We start from the raw sequence: 19,791 nt of genomic DNA, 5'->3' as shown, positions 1-19,791 counted from the left end.
TAAAACGTCTCCCCTTAAAATGCTATTGGTCTCGACTATTTAAAAATTGAAAGGAATATGACTTGGCCTGAAAAAAAATTTCAGTCAGAAGAATTTTTTTCACTTTAATCCCTGTACTTCCTAAAGGAAATAAGCCTTTCATTTATTTGTTATTGTTTAGTTCAACTTGATGAGTCACAACACAGTGTGATGTATTCATTTCTGTTCTACAGAACATAAGCTACATACAAATAGTTCTGAAGTTATAACTACACGACACAGAAAGTGCTTTGAGTTGTTGTTACTCAATAAAAGAGTTAAGTAATTCAGTAGCTGACTTTTTTTAATACTGCAATCACTTTGTAGTGTATTTTCGTTTACTGTTGTGTAATGGAAAATCAATAATCGCTAATCGAGAATCGTTAATAGAAAATCGACTGTAATCGAATCGGGACTTCAATAATCGTAATCGAATCGAATCGGGAAATTAGACAGATTAACCACCCCTAATTATTATACCTTTTAAGGAGTATCAGCTATACCACTGTATGCGGCAGGTGACTGATAAAACAGTGTACTCTCTTACTCATTTTTCTTTTACAAATAACAAGTGTTCCTTGACCAGTCTACATATGGACCAACATTGTTCTTTGACATTAATTCAATAACAGTCATTACTACATGGGCTAAGGATTTATTTTGTTTCTGTCAGTTCAAGTGCTGTGGCAGTAACAGCTCTTCTGATTGGATGGAGAGCGTTTGGATCCGCTCCATTAAGGCTGACAGACGGTCGGTTCCTGATAGTTGCTGTAAAAACCCAGTCATAAAGCTGTGTGGTCAGAGAGATCACCCCTCAAATATATATAAAGTAGAGGTGAGTACCACAAATTACATGCTTGCACTGAACAAAGGTGAAATGGATTCTGGTGGTTATTTTGGACAATACAAGCACTTTTACACATTAAAATGTACTATTAAAATTGCTAAATTAACTTTCGCAGTAAACCTACATCTGCTTTTCTTACAAAGCTCTCTGCACTTCAACAACAACAACAACAACCTTTATTTATAAAGCACATTTAACACATTTATCCAAAGTGCTGTACATTGTGCATAGCAGGACTACACTATAAAAAACAACAGTTACAAATTTCCAAAAGCTAAAGAATAAAAGTGTTTTCAGAGTAGATTTAAATATATATTCAATGAAGGAGCAGACCTCCCCTTATGAAAATGAACCATGGTTTTACTACAAATAAAACCAAAAAACCATGGTTTCTATAGTTAAACCATGGTAACCACAAATTAACCATGGTTTTGCTAAATTAACCATAGTTTAACCATGGTATTTGTAGTAAATCTGTGGTTATACAAATGGTAGTCAACACGCCAAAAAACCATGGGCTACTACAGTTTTACTATAATAAAACCATGGTTATTTTTCGTAAGGGTCACATGATAAGGGAGAGCATTCCAAAGCTTGGGCCCAGCCACAGAAAAGGCCCGATCACCTTTTAATTTATAGCGACTTCGTGACACATTTAAAAGCAAGTGATTTGAAGATCTAAGTGCCCTAGCAGGACAGTATGGCACAATAAGATCACAAATATACCTTGGTGCACACCCAGACAACGCCTTATAAACAAACATAAGGAACGTAAAATCAACTCGAAACTTAATGGGAAACCAGTGAAGGGATGCCAAAACAGGAGAAATATGATCCCTCTTTCTAGACACAGTCAAAAGTCTTGCAGCTGCATTTTGAACAATTTTTAATGGAGATGAAGATTGAGGAAGACCACAATAAAGACGGTTGCAATAGTCTAATTGTGATGTTACAAAAGCATGAATTGCAACTTCTAAATCTTTGCTTGAAAGAATATTCTTCAACTTTGCAATAGATCTTAACTGGAAAAAGCTTCCTCTAATAACCACACTAATTTGTTCTAATCAAAGAATAGTGAAGAGTCAAAGATTACTCCAAGGTATTTGATTTGTTTGCATACATTCAGGAGGAGCAATCTCGACAAGAGGCATCAAGTCACCCTGTTTTAACCAGGTCTCAGTCACAAATAAAAAGTCTAAGAAGTGAGATGTAAACAAGTAATTTAAATAACAGATTTTATCAATATTGACCTTGCATTCACTAAGGCCATCTTTACAGTAGCAGGGCAAACAGAATGCAGAGAGCTGAGAGGCGTGTGTTTGAGCAAAGTAATGTTTTCAAGATTGACACTCTGACTCTAACCATTTGATCTGATGGAAGAGCGGCGATGTGGCGACCAGATGACCGGGATGGGATAATTATCTTGAGACACTTGGATGTATAGCCACCTCTCATACAGATGCATCTCAATAAATTAGAATGTCATGGAAAAGTCATTTATTTCAGGAATTCAACTCAAATTGTGAAACTTGTGTATTAAATAGATTCAGTGCACACAGACTGAAGTAGTTTAAGTCTTTGGTACTTTTTGTATTGTGATGATTTTGGCTCACTGTGGCAAGGGGGGGATGCATGGTTTAGCGAACCCTGCAGCGGGGAAGAATGTCACGGTCCAACAAGCTATGCCCACCCACCTCCATCTTCACAAAATGGGGCCTGAGGACGACCTGGAGACATTCCTGGATTTATTTGAGAAGTCGGCTGAGGTCCATGGCTGGTCGCGGGACCAGTGGACGATGCGCCTGGTTCCGCTGCTCTCCAGGGAGTCCCAGGTAGCAGCACAGCAGCTTCCGGTGCGGAACCTCCTGATTTTTGATGACCTGAAGAGGGCCATCATCCAGCGGGTCGGCAGACCCTTCATGATGGCCCAACAGCTCCGGGATTCTTGCCGCAAATGGTTGCTGGCGGACAGAAGCGATGTGGAGAAGATAATCGATCGTGTGGTGCTGGAGCACTTCGTCACTCGGCTACCAAGAAGAACTGCCGAGTGGGTCCAGTGCCACCGCCCCACGTCGCTGAAGTCGGCTATTGATCTCGCGGAGGACCATATGGTGGGTGTGCCCCGGGGTCGGCGAACCTCTCCCATCAGCTTCTTTCTCTCCTTCTTTTTTTCCTCCTCCTCTCTCTCGGCCTGTCCCTTCACCCAGGTCCCGTCCTGCCCAGGCATCGGCCGGGTTGGACCCCGCCCCTGTTTCCCCGCTCTCTCCACACCAACTGCTTAACCCACTCCCTGCCACTGGAGTGGCAGGGAGGTCTGGGCCGGCCTGCTGGTGTTGTGGGGATCCAGACCATTTTGTGGACAAGTGTCCCGCTATGGAGGTGTGGACGATGATCCGGGTCCCAGACGTCCCGCAGGCTGCCCCCGGTCAGGCTGGGTGGTACCAAATACCTGTGAGTATCAAGGGGGGTACCTATCAGGTGTTGGTGGATTCAGGATGTAGCCAAATCTCAATCCATCAAAGTTTGATACAATCCGGGGCATTGGATACGAGCCGCATGGTTAAAGTACGGTGTGTGCACGGGGTTGTGCCAGTCGTGATTAAATTTAGGGGACAAAACCATAGTGTTGGTTTTAATTCAAGATAGGTTGTATCGAGTGACCCAAGATGCTCAGACAAAAGAAGATACAACCCAGTTATTAGTTCCTAGGAGCCGCCGGGAAATGCTTTTTCAGGCGGCTCATTCTAATCCAATGGCTGGTCATTTAGGACGAGGAATGACACCAAATCGCCTCATGACCCGTTTTTTTTTTGGCCGGGCATTCACGAGAATGTGACGAATTTGAATGGAATTAGTGAAATAAATCAACTTTTTGATTGTATTCTAATTATATTACCAGCACCTGTATATATATATATATATATATATACAGGTGCTGGTAATATAATTAGAATACAATCAAAAAGTTGATTTATTTCACTAATTCCATTCAAAAAGTGAAACTTGTAAATTATATTCATTCATTACACAAAGACTGATATATTTCAAATGTTAATTTGATCATTTCTTTTAATTTTGATGATTATAACTGACAACTAAGGAAAAACCAAAATTTAGTATCTTAGAATATTAGAATATTACTTAAGACCAATACAAAGAAAGGATTTTTAGAAATCTTTGCCAACTGAAAAGAATGAACATGAAAAGTATGAGCATGTACAGCACTCAATACTTAGTTGGGGCTCCTTTTGCCTGAATTACTGCAGCAATGCGGTGTGGCATGGAGTCGATCGGTCTGTGGCACTGCTCAGGTGTTATGAGAGCCCAGGTTGCTCTGATAGTGCCCTTCAGCTCTTTTGCATTGTTGGGTCTGGCATATCGCATCTTCCTCTTCACAATACCCCATAGATTTTCTATGGGGTTAAGGTCAGGTGAGTTTGCTGGCCAATTAAGAACAGGGATACCATGGTCCTTAAACCAGGTACTGGTAGCTTTGGCACTGTGTGCAGGTGCCAAGTCCTGTTGGAAAATTAAATCTGCATCTCCATAGAGTTGGTCAGCAGCAGGAAGCATGAAGTGCTCTAAAACTTCCTGGTATACGGCTGCGTTGACCTTGGACCTCAGAAAACACAGTGGACCAACACCAGCAGATGACATGGCTCCCCAAACCATCACAAGCAATGTGGATTTTGTGCCTCTCTTCTCTTCAGACTCTGGGACCTTGATTTCCAAAGGAAATGCAAAATTCATCAGAGAACATAACTTTGGACCAATCAGCAGCAGTCCAGTCCTTTTTGTCTTTAGCCCAGGCGAGACGCTTCTGATGCTGTCTGTTGTTCAAGAGTGGCTTGACACAAGGAATGTGATAGCTGAAACCCTTGTCTTGCATACGTCTGTGCATAGTGGTTCTTGAAGCACTGACTCCAGTTGCAGTCCACTCTTTGTGAATCTCTCCCACATTTTTGAATGGGTTTTGTTTCACAAGGTGCGGTTATCCCTATTGCTTGTACACTTTTTTTCTACCACATCTTTTCCTTCCCTTTCCCTCTCTATTAATGTGCTTGGACACAGCTCTCTGTGAACAGCCAGCTTCTTTGGCAATGAATGTTTGTGGCTTACCCTCCTTGTGAAGGGTGTCAATGATTGTCTTCTGGACAACTGTCAGATCAGCAGTCTCCCTATGATTGTGTAGCCTAGTGAACCAAACTGAAAGACCATTTGAAGGCTCAGGAAACCTTTGCAGGTGTTTTGAGTTGATTAGCTAATTGGCATGAGATGAATGAATTGGTGGGCCAAATGTGAGCCAAAATCATCACAATTAAAAGAACCAAAGACTTAAACTACTTCACTCTGTGTGCATTGAATTTATTTAATACATGACATCACAGTTTGAGTTGAATTACTGAAATTAATCTTTCCACAATATTCTAATTTATTGAGCACCTATACATGGGACTGGGCAAAATTATCAAATATTTCCTAATATGGCTTTGCAATTAATTGCATGCGATTGTCATGTGCATCTCGTCAATAAAGATGGCCCCGTGATTGTTACTAAATCTCAATAACTTTCTTTCAGGTTGAGTGGCATTCACTACACAGAGCTGTAGTTCACTGTGTATTAAATGCCGCTCCATCTGCCGCTGATACTGATCATCAGCTGGTAAAGCTAAGCTGGTTTTGAGGAGGTAACACAAATGGAAGTGGAAGTGAACACAACTTTTTGGAGTCATGGTGTGCCAACTTTATTCTTTTTTTCTACTTGAAGTTGTCTTTGGTTGAGCACCCACCTTGAGCTATTTGCTAGTAATATGCACTTTTTTTCAATGCTACAGTCTGTAGGTTTTCTCTCTCGCCATCTCTGTTTGAAAACCTGCAATTGCAGCTATTTACTGTGTTATCTTCCTTGCCTGGGTTTTGCACCTGCAAATGTAAATGTTTCCCTATACATAAACTAAAAAATACAAACTGTACGACTGCTTCACATAACACTGTACATGTGCAAAGAGAAATATCTTAAGTCAAGCAGCTGGCTGTGGAACAGTCAAGATGATTTGCAGTGCATGAGCCTGTAAACAAACACAATGATTATTTTTTGGGATTATGTACACAGCAGTGTGTGTGAAAACGTGTCTAGTGCACAGTATGTGGTTTGTGTGGGGTTTCAGAGGGGGGCAGGGTGATTTGAGTTCAGGGCTCTCACAGCCTAGGGGAAAAATCTGTTGAGCAGTCTGGCAGAGCAGGTTCTGATGCTCCGGTACCATCTTCCTGATGGTAGGAGCTGGAAGAGACTGTGGGAGGAATGGGTGGGGCACCTGAGCTCAGTGTGGTAGTGCTCGAGGTGTTATGACCGACCCGGACTGACTGAGGTCTTCCACTTAGAAAGTCCAGGATCCAATTACAGAGGGGAGGTATTTAGGCCCAGGAGATTAAGTTTATTAATGAGCTGTTGTGGGATTATTGTGTTAAATGTTGAGCTGAATGTACTTGCTCAAAAAAATATTTTGGATCATTTTTAACCAAAGAATTTACGTACTGCAGATTTATATTGAAAATGACACTAAGTTAAAAACTAACTTAAGGTTAACAACTGTTTGTAACACATTTTAAAACCATTGTTTGATCTGTGTGTGTGAGAGTGAGAGAAAGAATGATTTCATTGTTTCAGAGACAAATTTTATCTCTCCAGTAAAATTGTTCAGATTCAAGTGAGATTTGTCATTCCTCCATATGTGGGAACACACAAAAGAACAAAATGCCATGTCTCAAAGGACCACTGCTGTATATTTAAATATATACAGGTGCATCTCAGTAAATTAGAATGTTGTGTAAAGTTCATTTATTTCAGAAATTCAACTCAAATTGTGAAACTTGTGTATTAAATCAGTTCAGTGCACACAGACTGAAGTAGTTTAAGTCTTCGGTTCTTTTAATTGTGATGATTTTGGCACACATTTAAAAAAACTCAACAATTCACTATCTCATCAAATTAGAATATGGTGACATGCCAATCAGCTAATCAACTAAAAACAACTGCAAAGGTTTCCTGAGCCTTCAAAATGGTATCTCAGTTTGGTTCACTAGGCTACACAATCAAGGGGATCAAGATCAAGACTGCTGATCTGACAGTTGTCCAGAAGACAACCATTGACACCCTTCACAAGGAGGGTGAGACACATAGGGCTGTGACGGTATGGGATTTTTTCTTACCGCGGTGATGAAGCAACTAGACTCGCGATTTGGCGGTTAAACCTTTTAGTCAGCACCCCCCATTATGGGACTCACAGCTGAAAGTGCTCTAACTAACTTATAATTGTAATAGTTTCCTACTTCAGTGTGTTACAAACATAATTGTGGTGTCTTTAGAAAGAAGACCCTTTGGGCTTCACTTTTTATCAACCAGATTTGATAATGCTCAAAAATATTAAAAGTTATAGACACTGAAGTGCCTTGATTTTTTTTTTACCACTCTTAAATATTTTTTTATTTGATATAAAAAAAAATACATGAAATAAGTCCTGGAGCAATCTAGAAAAGTAATGGGTTGAAAGCCACATGTCTCATGAGTTTCTATTTCAAATCTGAATAAAATATCATGAAAAATGAGACTCCTCCAAATATTTTTCTGAGACTATGTCTACACCCCCCACCCCCCCAAATATAAGAAAATATATTTCCCAATAGTATTGAAGGCTTCTACAAACTATTTAGTCAGTAAACATACCACTGCATAGTTTTTTTCAATTATAAAACACTAGACATAAACTTAGACATCATATAAATGATTTATTTGAGCACTAGAAAAATACAATAAGAATAATTTGAGTAAGAACAATAAGAATAATAAGAAAAATAAAAAAAGATTTAACATTGTTTGCCAAAATAGAACATCCTGAGATTGCTAGAGATGCATATTTTACAATGAATTACGATGCAAATAAGTGCTGATGTGCTGATGGCCACTTATACAGATGGTAATAACACAAATGTGCCGAAGTAAATAATCCACTCTCTCTATTCATATAGACGCGTTCACTTTGATAGCCGTGAACATTCAGTAATAGCGAGCTGATTTGGGCTGATTTGCACTCAAACAGATGGTAATCATGCAGATACATTCAACATAAAACACACTCTCACATATATAAAAACTCTCTAAAATAAAAAGAAAGAAAGGAATTTGCGATCGCTGTAAGTTCCGCCTCCATCAGCTGACAGGTGCGTCAGAGCGCGTCACCAGCTCTGAGGAGAGAGCGCCAAATTCAAATAAACTATTTTCCGCCTATTTTTCATTCATTCTTTTTTCCGGTGGATCGCCTCATTCTGTTTGTGACACTGTACGCTGCAAAACCGTGCCGTGTTTTTACTACCAAGATGCAGTTTTCGACCGTGAGTTATTCCATAACGGACGCAAACAATTCTATCGCTGAAGAAATGAAATGTAAACAAAGGAATTATGATCCATATTACAACGTTATTGCTTCGTTGGACTAAACGTGCTTCATGAGATGTCGTTCAGTGGACTCTTACCTTTCTAACTAAACCGGGATTTACAGCTGTGGATGTGTTTATGACTCCTTATTACGACGGATCTGGTATGTACAGCGTTTTCATTGCATTTCATTTCAGCGTTTTTTTTATGTGTACTGCTTACACAAATGTAGCAAATACAGTCTTTATAAGCTTTCCATTGAAAAACAGCGATCTGTCGTCGATGCTTGAGGCTTAGATCTTTATAATGATACATAGTTTGTCAAGATTAAATTTGTCCTGTTTCATTTAATCTATTCATAATCATTGGCATGTGCGTGTGGGAGAGGCTTTGAGGACGAGGACGTTCTGGTGCAGGTTAACAGGTTTTAAACGCAAACCCCCCCCCCCCCCCCCCCCCCAACACACACAAACACACAAAATCCCCCGGCGGTTGCGTCACACACTCAAGAACGCATGCAGCTTGTAATGGAAATGAATAATATGGAAATTAATAATTACAACGCAGTATTCTTTATTAACAAATAAACAAATAACAGTTAGTTATACTAATTGGTAAATATTAATAATTAACTAATGATTAGGCTAAAGTTAAACTTTCTTCTTAATAATTATAAAGCAGTATTCTATTATAAACTAATAAACAAATTAAGATTTATATTAAATTGTAGCTAAATATTAATAGTTAACTATATAGGCTAAACATGAACAACCTTTTTTAAAGTGCAAAATAACAAAACAAAAAGTGAACAAGTGTTTGTCTGTTGGGCCGCTTAAGTGAACCGTGCTGCTGCTTTTATTTTTCCGTCTTCATGTTGCGTGACAGGAAAACCAACATATTAACCTTGTCTGGTTTCAGCGAGGATCTTAACGGGGTGACGATGTTGCCAGCCGCACTGAATACACGCTCCGATGGAGTGCTCGTAGCGCATATAGACATATATTTTCTTGCCACTTTTGACAGAAGAGGGAATCGAGCCTGATTATCCCGCCACCAGGCAAGCGGATCAGAGTGCAGATCGAGTGCTTCCTCCTGCAAATACCTTGTGACTTCAGTGTCTGCACGGATTCTTTTTGAAACCGGATTGGAGGATTGTGCTCTTCTCATTCCAAGCAGGTCCGCAAGATTCTTTTTTTTTTTTGGAGGAGGAGAAGATGGCGCACTTTCTCCTTCTCCCTCTCCAGTGGCAGCAGCACTCATTGCAGCTTCTCCATCCCCAATATCACGCCGTTCTTCAGGCATTGCCAGCATCTCCTCCAGGAGCGCATCTTTAACGTCATCGCGTGGGTTGATGTCCTTGTGTCTTGGGTCAATGAATGAGGCCTTTGCCAATAGTTGCTGTGTGGCAGGTGCACTATATTTGTCTTTCAAGACTCCAACCATTTTTTTTTTTTCAGGTTGCGCGTCAACTCCGTATCGTCATCGGTTGGGAGCAAAAGATCCTCAGTTAATAACTGTAGGACTGGTTTAACAGAGGACGCTGTAACGGTCTTCTCGGAAGACAGCGCATCTGTAAAATCCGCAACCTTCTTCAGCGCTGCATTAATGGATTCGAGGACATTCGATGTCCTGCCACGTCGGTATCAAATGTTGGCTGCGCCGGTCATCCATCAAAACCCGCCTAATGGCTGGGACTTGCTCAAGAACGCGCGCAACCATTTTCTGCTTAGTGGTAGGACAATCCTGTGAAAAAATTTAAAACACAATTGTAATCCCCAATTAGGCTATGTTTTTTGTCCTGTGCAATAAAATATATTTTTTATACACCGTGCCACTGTCTCCTTTTCGCGACCAGTGCAATGTTCACATCAATCTGTAATTTGTAGCCTATGCCCTATAGTCCTATATATGATGCTATTATCCTTATTTTCCATTTCTTTATTTTTTATTTAATGTGTAGGCTATTTTTGCCATCTGTTGTGTTTTATCTTACGGAGCCCTACGGAACATTACATGCAGGAAAAAAAATAGGCTAAATCGTAGGCTACGTTTAGCATGTCGAAAGAACAAAGTAAATCGTCCACACGATTTTGCAAATCGAGGGAACGAAATAGTAAATTGTGCGCATTATTTATAAATCGAGGGAACGAATTAGTAGCCTAAATCATGCTCACAATCAGAGCATTGATTGGCGTTTCCATAAGTTTTGCCCAGTTATTTACAGTAGGCTATTTTATATTTCCTTATTTCGTTTCGTAGTCGCTTTGATAATGTATAATTATTACATCTTAAAATTTAATAAAAAATATGAAATAACATTTATTTATATAACTTTTTTCGATATCGTTTCGTATTCGCTTTGAAAAATTATAATTATTATAAACATTAACAATAATATGAAATAACATTTATTTATATAACTTTTTTTTCCGATATCGTTTTGTATTCGCTTTAAAAAATTATAATGATTACATCATAAACATATTAACAATAATATGAATTAACATTTATTTATAGATTACTTTTTTTATATCTTTTGAGTTTAATATGAATTAAATAGCAGGTTTTGTCACCATTTGCAACCCTTTATTATGTAGAATAAATTGTTCAAAGTTTCAACATGTTGCGTTTGGATGAGTGCGTTTATATCCACGGACTGTTACCTGAAAAACAACCTCTGAAGAAAGTAGAATCGAAGTTTAGCACAACTCACCAGAACTAAGCAGTGTTGGGGCAGGTTGTGCTCGACTTGCTCTCTCTTGAGCTTTTTCTTCTTCTGCCAGCTCTGGGAGAAAGCAGTCACCAAATTTCTGTAGACACCCATGGCTCGGGCAGTGCGGTCCTTTTCTGACTTCATCGAATTGGTGACGGCTAAATGTAGATTATGGCCAAAGCAACTTAGCCATGTCCAGCCAAGCTTTCGGACCGCAGCCACAATATTTGCTCCATTGTCCGTTGTAATACAGACCAGTTTCCTCTCGTCCAGGGACCACTCTTGGAAGGAGGACCTGAGGGCTTCCGCCAAGTTGTCACCCGTGTGGCTTTCTGGCATGAACACAGTCTCCAGGCACTTTGATTTTAGTTCCCAGTTTGCGCTGAGATAATGTATGGTCAGGCTCATGTATGGCATCATGTTTACGCTTGACCACATATCAGTTGTCACTGAGAAATAATCAACGTATTTTAAGTCCTGTATTATGCCGTCCTTCACTGACAGATACTTTTCAGGGATCGCTGTTTGAGAAAAGTACTTTCGGTCAGGAAGTACATATTGCTTATCAAATGTATGTAGCATGGCTTTGAACGCTGGCTTCTCAACAGTATGGAATGGCACCATTTCTTCAACCAGGTAACGAGTCACGCTATCAGTAAGCGCTCGCCACTGATTACTGCCTCTTTGGTACTTCGCACCTCTCGCAAAGGCCTCGGAGACTCCCAACTGTCGCTGCTGGCCTGAGGTTGTAGCTAAGGTTGGTGTGCTGCTGGTGCTCCCAAGTCCGGCAAACGCCACAGGATGGTTAATTCTCAGATGTGATCTTAAATTAGTTGTATTTCCTCACGAGACGGATACTTTTGTGCGACAAATACGGCATACTGCCTTGTCCAAATTCACCGGCTCTCCCTTGTCATCTGACTCAAAGCCAAAGTGTGCCCAAATAGGCGACACAGTATTGGGTTTAGACACTAAATTCGTGGCCATTTTTTTGAATAATGTCAGCTAGCGCTGTCAACGGTTATTGCCTATACCATATGAAGTGATAGCTACCAGTAGTTAATTACCTACTTGCAATTAAAATCTAACTAACTCCAACTGTTTAAGTTACACTATTGTCTTTTATGCCCGTGTTTGTGTGTATTTAATTTAACGTTATCTGTAAACATTACAAGTACTGAAACATGGCTAGCAGTTAATTACAAATCAGACACACACAAAAAAAAATCCCCCATATGTTTAATGGACTGTCCCTCCCTTGCGCAGGATGCAGGCTTTTTCCCCCAGAAGCCCTTGAACAAAGGACTCGCGGAAAAAGTAAATTATTAGCAAAGATGAATGTATTTATAGTTCATATTAAACACCATATGCAGTCCTGTAACTTTCAGCAAAAAAAATAAAAAAATAAATAATGTGCAGTGATGACCTCACACCGCGGTAGGCATCTCATTAATGTGGTATTGCGGTGATGCGGTTATCGTCACACCCCTAGAGACACAAACATTAATTACCAAAGAAGCTGGTTGTTCACAGAGTGCTGTATCCAAGCATGTTAGGGGAAAGTTGAGTGGATGGAAAAAGTGTGGAAGAAAAGGATGGACAACTAACCGAGAGAACCGCAGCATTATGAGGATTGTCAAGCAAAATTGATTTAAGAATTTGAATGAACTTCACAAGAAATGGGCTGAGGCTGGTGTCAAGGCATCAAAAGCCACCTCACACGGACGTATCAAGGAAATTTGTTGAACCACAGACAACATCAGAGGCGTCTTACCTATGCTAAGGAGAAGAAGAAATTGACTGCCCAGTGGTCCAAAGTCCTCTTTTCAGATGAGAGCAAGTTTTGTATTTTGGGTCGTGACGCTCGTAGTTCAAGTTGCTTGAAGTCCAGTTTTAAGTTTCCAAAGTCTGTGATGATTTGGGGTGCAATGTCATCTGCTGGTGCTGGTCCATTGTGTTTTTTGAAAACCAAAGTCACTGTGCCTGTTTACCAAGAAATTTTGGAGCACTTCATGCTTCCTTCTGCTGACCAGCTGTTTAAAGATACTGATTTCATTTTCCAGCAGGATTTGGCACCTGCCCACACTACCAAAAGCACCAAAAGTTAGTTAAATGACCATGGTGTTGGAAAATGATAAACAGGAGACCAAAAAATGAGCTGAAGGGCACTGTTAAAGAAATCTGGGCTTCCATACCACCTCAGCAGTACCACAAACTGATCACCTCCATGCCATGCCGAATTGAGGCAGTAATTAAAACAAAAGGAGCCCCTACCAAGTTTTGAGTACATGTACAGTAAATTAACATACTTTCTAGAAGGCCAATAATTCACTAAAACATTTTTTTATTGGTCTAATGAATTATTATAATTTGCTGAGATTGTGGGTTTTTGTAATGTGAGCCAAAATCATCACAATTAAAATAACCAAAGACTTAAACTACTTCAGTCTGTGTGCATTGAATTTATTTAATAGACGGGTTTAACAATTTGAGTTGAATTACTGAAATAAGCAAACTTTTCCACAACATTCTAATTTATTGAGAAGCACCTGTATAAACATAGCTATATAAAACATAAAACCTATATAAACCTACACAGAGCTAACCTGTGGGTAATTTGACTCTACACATACTTTAAATTAAACTTGAAATATTCTTGATTTTTGCTTTGTCAATTGTTTTTATTTTCAGGGTGGCTGCATCACAAAGCTGGAGAACTTCATTCTGAATCACTTGCAGATCATCGGTGCAGTGGGTGTGGGCATAGCCTGTGTGCAGGTCAGCCAAAGACCTGCAGTGTTCTTTTCATCTTCATCATGTGGTTGTATACCTGTAAATGCTACTATATTTAAAATGTAATTATGAAATTAAAAGCATGCATGGGTACTTTTTATGACCCTCTTTATGCCGACACTTGTTTTTCCTTACTTATGGCCCTTTTTGTATTGGTCTGATATAAATATAATATTATATTTTACTTCTTAACCCACATGGACATTAAAAAAAAGGCCATTTACAAACAATATGGCATTTTTCTCATATGCTGTAACCTCTTTCTAAGTAACATGGTCATTTACATTTATAAAGGTGTTTTGCAGACAAATAATTCCTGTATAAAGACGATCTATGTTGTGTATATATAGTATTACAAGAGTGTAGAACATCTTAATTCTTAGAATTCATTACAGAGGGGTGACATTCATACTAAAAAAATCTCTTAATAAGGGGGGAAATAGGTTTTTAGCATCTATTTATGCACATAGTAGAAGAAAATCAAGCTGCATATTCAAATATTTAGCAAGTGAACTCCTTGATATTATTATCCCCCAACTGTTATGATAAATCGATGAGCTGTTGCTTTCAGTAGAGGAAATAAAATGGTTATCCAATTCCTGTTTGGGTATTAAAATAATCTAAGATAGCGATGAAAATGATATCCATATCCTTGATTAAACTTTAGTTTGGTATGAACCTTGGAAGCACAACATGAAGTTTTTCAACCCTCAAGGACTGAAACACGATTCAAGTTTCATGAGCATTGCATGTACATGTATGCATGATTCCTGAAACGCGTGAGAAAAAGGTATTCGGACACATTGCAGAAGAAGTGATGCTCGAAGTGAGACTAATTTAAAGAATTTAAAGAATAAAATATGGGCAAATTGTAATGTAAGGATACCATCAGTTGTTACACTTTAGTGACAAAGGTCATGTTTAAGTGTTGAGTTCAAATAATAATCCCATTATTGTCGACATACAGCAAGCTGGATGTCTTTCATCACCAAACATTCTGCTTTAGAAGTAAGTGTAAGTAGACAAGGAAGGAACTACACAATTTAAAACTGCCCAGATATGAGAGGTAAGAGGTCATAAATGTAGTCATAAATTTACATCTGACAATACATGGTTGATGCATCCTGCCATGTCAATCAGGGGTCATAAATTAAGGGCTTTAAATCGTAAATTTAACATTGTTACATGCTATAACTACGGAGCCTAGGAAAAAAAAAAAAAAAATATATATATATATATATATATATATATATAACTATCTTGTGGCCTCAAGATGCTAACTCGTGGCCTCAAGATACTATCTCATTGCCTCAAGATACTAGCTCGTGTCCTCAAGATTCTAACTCGTGGCCTCAAAAAACTATCTCGTGACCTCAAGATAGTGAAGTGTCTGACCCATGGCCCTTTGTTATTAAACTGGACCCTGTACTGTAGTGCAATGTAATACTTAACATTCTGTGCAATATTCTCTGTTTTAATATTGTGTGTAATATAGTTTGCTGCAGTTCTGCTTCTATTTATTTACTATTACTGTTCATCACAATCAATTAAATTCTGTTAATACAGTAATGTAAATCTTGTAGGCTGCATATCCATAGTCCTTCATAATTCTTCATATTTTATAGCATATATTTATACGTTTACATGTATATAGGCTACTTTTTTATTTACCAACTTCTATTATTATTTATATTTATATTTTAAATTTAATGTCCATATAAATAATAATTTTATATTTTTTTTAGGCTGCATTAATTAAGTAAACCGGAACCGGGAACACTTCCCATAACACCCTATGTACTTGCTACATCATTAGAAGAATGGCATCTACGCTAATATTTGTCTGTTTTGTCCCTTGTTCCGAGGTCACCGTAGCCACCAGATCCAGTCTGTATCCAGATCAGAGGGTCACTGCAGTCACCCGGATCCAGTACGTATCCAGACCAGATGGTGGATCAGCACCTAGAAAGGACCTCTACTGCCCTGAAAGACAGCGGAGACCAGGACAACTAGAGCCCCAGATACAGATCCCCTGTAAAGACCTTGTCTCAGAGGACCACCAGGACAAGACCACAGGAAACAGATGATTCTTCTGCACAATCTGACTTTTCTGCAGCCTGGAATTGAACTACTGGTTTCGTCTGGTCAGAGGAGAACTGGCCCCCCAACTGATCCTGGTTTCTCCCAAGGTTTTTTTCTCCATTCTGTCACCAATGGAGTTTCTGTTCCTTGCCGCTGTCGCCTCTGGCTTGCTTAGTTGGGGTCACTTCATCTACAGCGATATCGTTGACTTGCAAATAAATGCACAGACACTATTTAACTGAACAGAGATGACATCACTGAATTCAATGATGAACTGCCTTTATCATTTTGCATTATTGACACACTGTTTTCCTAATGAATGTTGTTCAGTTGCTTTGACGCAATGTATTTTGTTTAAAGCGCTATATAAATAAAGGTGACTTGACTTATATTCCTTTAAATGTCTTGATGTGCACATCAACTGTGACACAAGAATTGTCTCCTGGGTTATCAATATCAATAAAGATCAATAAAGTATTTCTGATTCTGATGTTAAGTTAACCCATAGTAGTGTGCACACTGGCTCATTAATTATTGAAGTGTTTTACATTTTGGAAAAGCATGTCCATGATGCCTACGATAAAAAGTCAGCAGAGGGCATTCTAGGCTTAGGTCACGGTACCTCCATCTGGCTGTATGTATTTATGTGTATTTCCCGGTATTTCCCAGCCAGTACTATGAATTAATAGGATCTTGCCAGGACGTTGCTAGTTTTAATATACAAAAGTTGGTGTTTTGAGGTGAAACAATCGTCGCCTGCATGCCAGATAGTTGTTGTGCAATTGGGTGCACACTTGGATGCATTTTGTCAGCGTTTGTTGCCCGCCAGGTATCCATGGTAGTCATCTGACTGCAAAGTATAAATTGCGTGTTTACGTTAATCACAACAACAAAGTTGTCAGGCATCTATGTCATCTGAGGAGATTTACGTTACAAAGATTAACCGAGTGCTGTGTTATGTATCATTGCAATTACTTGGTTTTGTTTAACTCAGAAACATATCCTATAAAATATGAAGAAGAATTATAAAGGACTATGGATATGCAGCCTACAAGATCTACATTACTGTATTAACAGAATTGAATTGATTGTGATGAACAGTACTAGTAAATAATGTGAGCCGTGTCCCGGGCACCTATCAGCGTCGCCCTGGCAACGGAGGAGATCCACCTGCACTCAATCACCGTGGGCTGATCGGTCCCAGCTGAAAGGGCTCAGACGAGGACTACAAAAGCTGTACCCGAGAGGACACGGGTGAGAAAGCTCTCCAAAGCAACGCCAGCTAATGTTGTGTCTCTTATCTCTACAGAAAGCGAATGACCGACCAGCCCGCCACCTGAGCACCGGACACCGATTCCCCTTGCACTCAGCCGGCCGGCAAACGGGATCACGCAGCACAGAGGACGAGCACCGGACACTACTGGCACATTCACGATCACTGTCATTAATAAACACACCCTCCGGGGCTTTAACATTTCATCACAGCCTGCCCTGTGATTCTTCAGCCCGCGACACTGGTGGAGAATGCGGGCAAACTGCTGAAGAATCACCGGCATCACCACTCCAGAACCTCACCGGTTTGTTTGTTTTTCTTCCCCCTTCTCTGTGTGTCGTCAGGCGGTGACTCCTCCCCAGCTATGGAAGAAGTCCTTAAACACCTGACGGAGATCAGTATTCGACAGCAGCAAATTGTGGAACATATGGCCACTCGGCAGGGAGAGACGGAGCGTGAAGTCGCCGCTCTCCGCTTCGCGGCTGCCCAACGAGTCCCGCTGCCGGATCCTCGCGCTCAAGCCACCCAGCTCCTGCCGAAGATGACTGTCCACGACGACACGGCACACTACCTCGGCATGTTCGAGTCCGTAGCCACTCGGGAGGATTGGCCTCGTGATAGTTGGGCACGGATACTGGCCCCGCTGCTGACAGAGGAACCCCAGCAGGCCTATTTCTCCATGTCAGCGAGCCAAAGAGAATCGTACGACGAACTACTGAAGGAAATCCTGGCCCATGTGGGGCTGTCTCCCATCGCTGCGGCCCAACTATTCCGGATATGGGAGTATAACGGCCGGTTGCCAGCCCATGCCCAAGCCGCCGAACTCAACCGCCTCGCCCATCACTGGTTGCTCACCGGGGACCCCAGCGCTGCCCAAGTGGCCGAACGCGTCGTCGTGGACCGGTATCTGCATGCCCTACCACGACCCTTCCACAGGCAGCCGGAATGAGGAACCCAGGGACCGTAGGAGAACTCGTCGAGGCAGTCGAGCTAGCGGAGGCGACGTTGCGACGAGAGGCGGGGGAGTGTGCACCGCCGTTTCCCCGGAGGGTGTACCAGGAGCGACGCACGCCAGAGGGCACCCAGCGCGCAGTCAGCAGGTCGGCGGTTCCCGGCATACAGGATGAGCCCATGCCAACGGAGCCACCGCCCTCACCCAATCGCCCCTGGCTGGCAGGCTGTGCAGTGCATCTGGAACCACCGCGAGGGGCCCCCCAGACCGAAGTTTTCATCAACGGCCGACCGTTTACTGCTTTGCTCGACTCTGGGAGCGCCGTAAGCCTGGTCCAGTCCTCCATACTTCCCCCACGGGCGGGAACCAAGGCTCGCATGTCCATCACCTGCGTCCACGGTGACACCCAGAGTGTACCTACCCGAGTAGTGACCATCTCCACCAAGACCAGCACCGGGCCCCTGGAAGTGGGCGTGGTCAAGGACCTACCGGTACCTGTGCTGCTGGGGAGAGACTGGCCAGGCTTGGAGCAACTCCTCACCCAAGCTACCCAGCCTGCCAGCCCTGCCGGGAACCGCCCGAAAAAGAAGGACCTCCGCCGAGCTCCCCGACGGAACCCTGTCCTCCTGGCCTCAGACAGCACCCGAGATGGTGAGTCCCCCCCCACCCCAGTTCTAACCTCTTTTATGATGTCTTCCAGCAGGTTAGAGGTGGGGGAAAATTTGTGGAGGAGCAGCTCGGGGATGATCACCTAAAACATTGCTGGAAGCAAGTACGGGTGCTTGAGGGAAAGGAGGTCCTTCCACCACCGCACCCGACCCCACACTTTGTGGTCCAGAATGGCCTGCTGTACTGTGTCGCACAGCGGAGAGGGGAGGAGGTGAAACTGCTGGTGGTCCCACGCACCAAGACCCAGATGGTAATCGAGCTCGCCCATTCCCATCCGATGGCTGGCCACCTGAGGGCGCAGAATACTACCCAACGGATCCAAGACAGATTCCACTGGCCTGGCATGGAGGCGGAGATCAAACGGTTCTGTCAAGTGTGTCCGGACTGCCAACGGACGTCGCCTCATACACCTCCCCCAGCTCCGCTCATTCCGCTGCCCATCATCAAGGTGCCCTTTGAGCGAATAGGAATGGATTTAGTAGGGCCGCTGCCAAAGTCCACCCGGGGGCACGAACACATACTGGTCATCGTGGACTATGCGACCCGGTACCCCGAGGCCATTCCACTGCGCAAGGCTACCTCCAAGGCCATCGCCCAGGAGCTCTTCCTACTGTGTAGCCAGGTCGGCATCCCCCGAGAGATATTGACCGACCAGGGAACCCCCTTCATGTCCCGGACGATGGCTGACCTCTGCCGCCTCCTTAAGGTGAAACAGCTCCGGACCACCGTCTACCACCCTCAGACCGATGGGCTGGTCGAGCGATTCAATCAGACGTTGAAGCAGATGCTCCGTCGCGTGGCTGCTGACGACCGACGGGACTGGGACCAAATGCTGCCGTACGTCCTCTTCGGCATCCGGGAAGTCCCCCAGGCCTCCACCGGATTCACACCTTTCAAACTGTTGTTCGGGCGGCAGCCCCGTGGCCCCCTCGATGTCGCCAAGGAGGCCTGGGAGCAGCAGCCGACCGCCCATCGGACCACGATCGAGCACGTGAGGGAAATGAGGGAAAGG

The 19,791-nt window shown here is 42.1% G+C and overlaps 1 protein-coding gene across 1 annotated transcript in view; it reads left to right on the top strand.

Annotated features, from left to right (window-relative positions):
• The window catches only part of cd151l (CD151 antigen, like), a 71,411-nt gene that overhangs the window by 49,393 nt on the left and 2,227 nt on the right, over nucleotides 1–19,791 (top strand). The window contains exons 6-7 of the mRNA XM_059564785.1: nucleotides 692–853; nucleotides 13,702–13,788. Of these exons, the coding sequence (XP_059420768.1) occupies nucleotides 692–853; nucleotides 13,702–13,788 (249 nt within the window). The remainder of the gene's footprint in view (nucleotides 1–691; nucleotides 854–13,701; nucleotides 13,789–19,791) is intronic.

This window comes from Carassius carassius, chromosome 13 (genome assembly GCF_963082965.1).
Source record: "Carassius carassius chromosome 13, fCarCar2.1, whole genome shotgun sequence".
In the NCBI taxonomy this organism is placed as follows: domain Eukaryota; kingdom Metazoa; phylum Chordata; class Actinopteri; order Cypriniformes; family Cyprinidae; genus Carassius; species Carassius carassius.
Note: the sequence above shows the minus strand (reverse complement) of the source record. Positions and strands in the feature narration are given on the sequence as shown.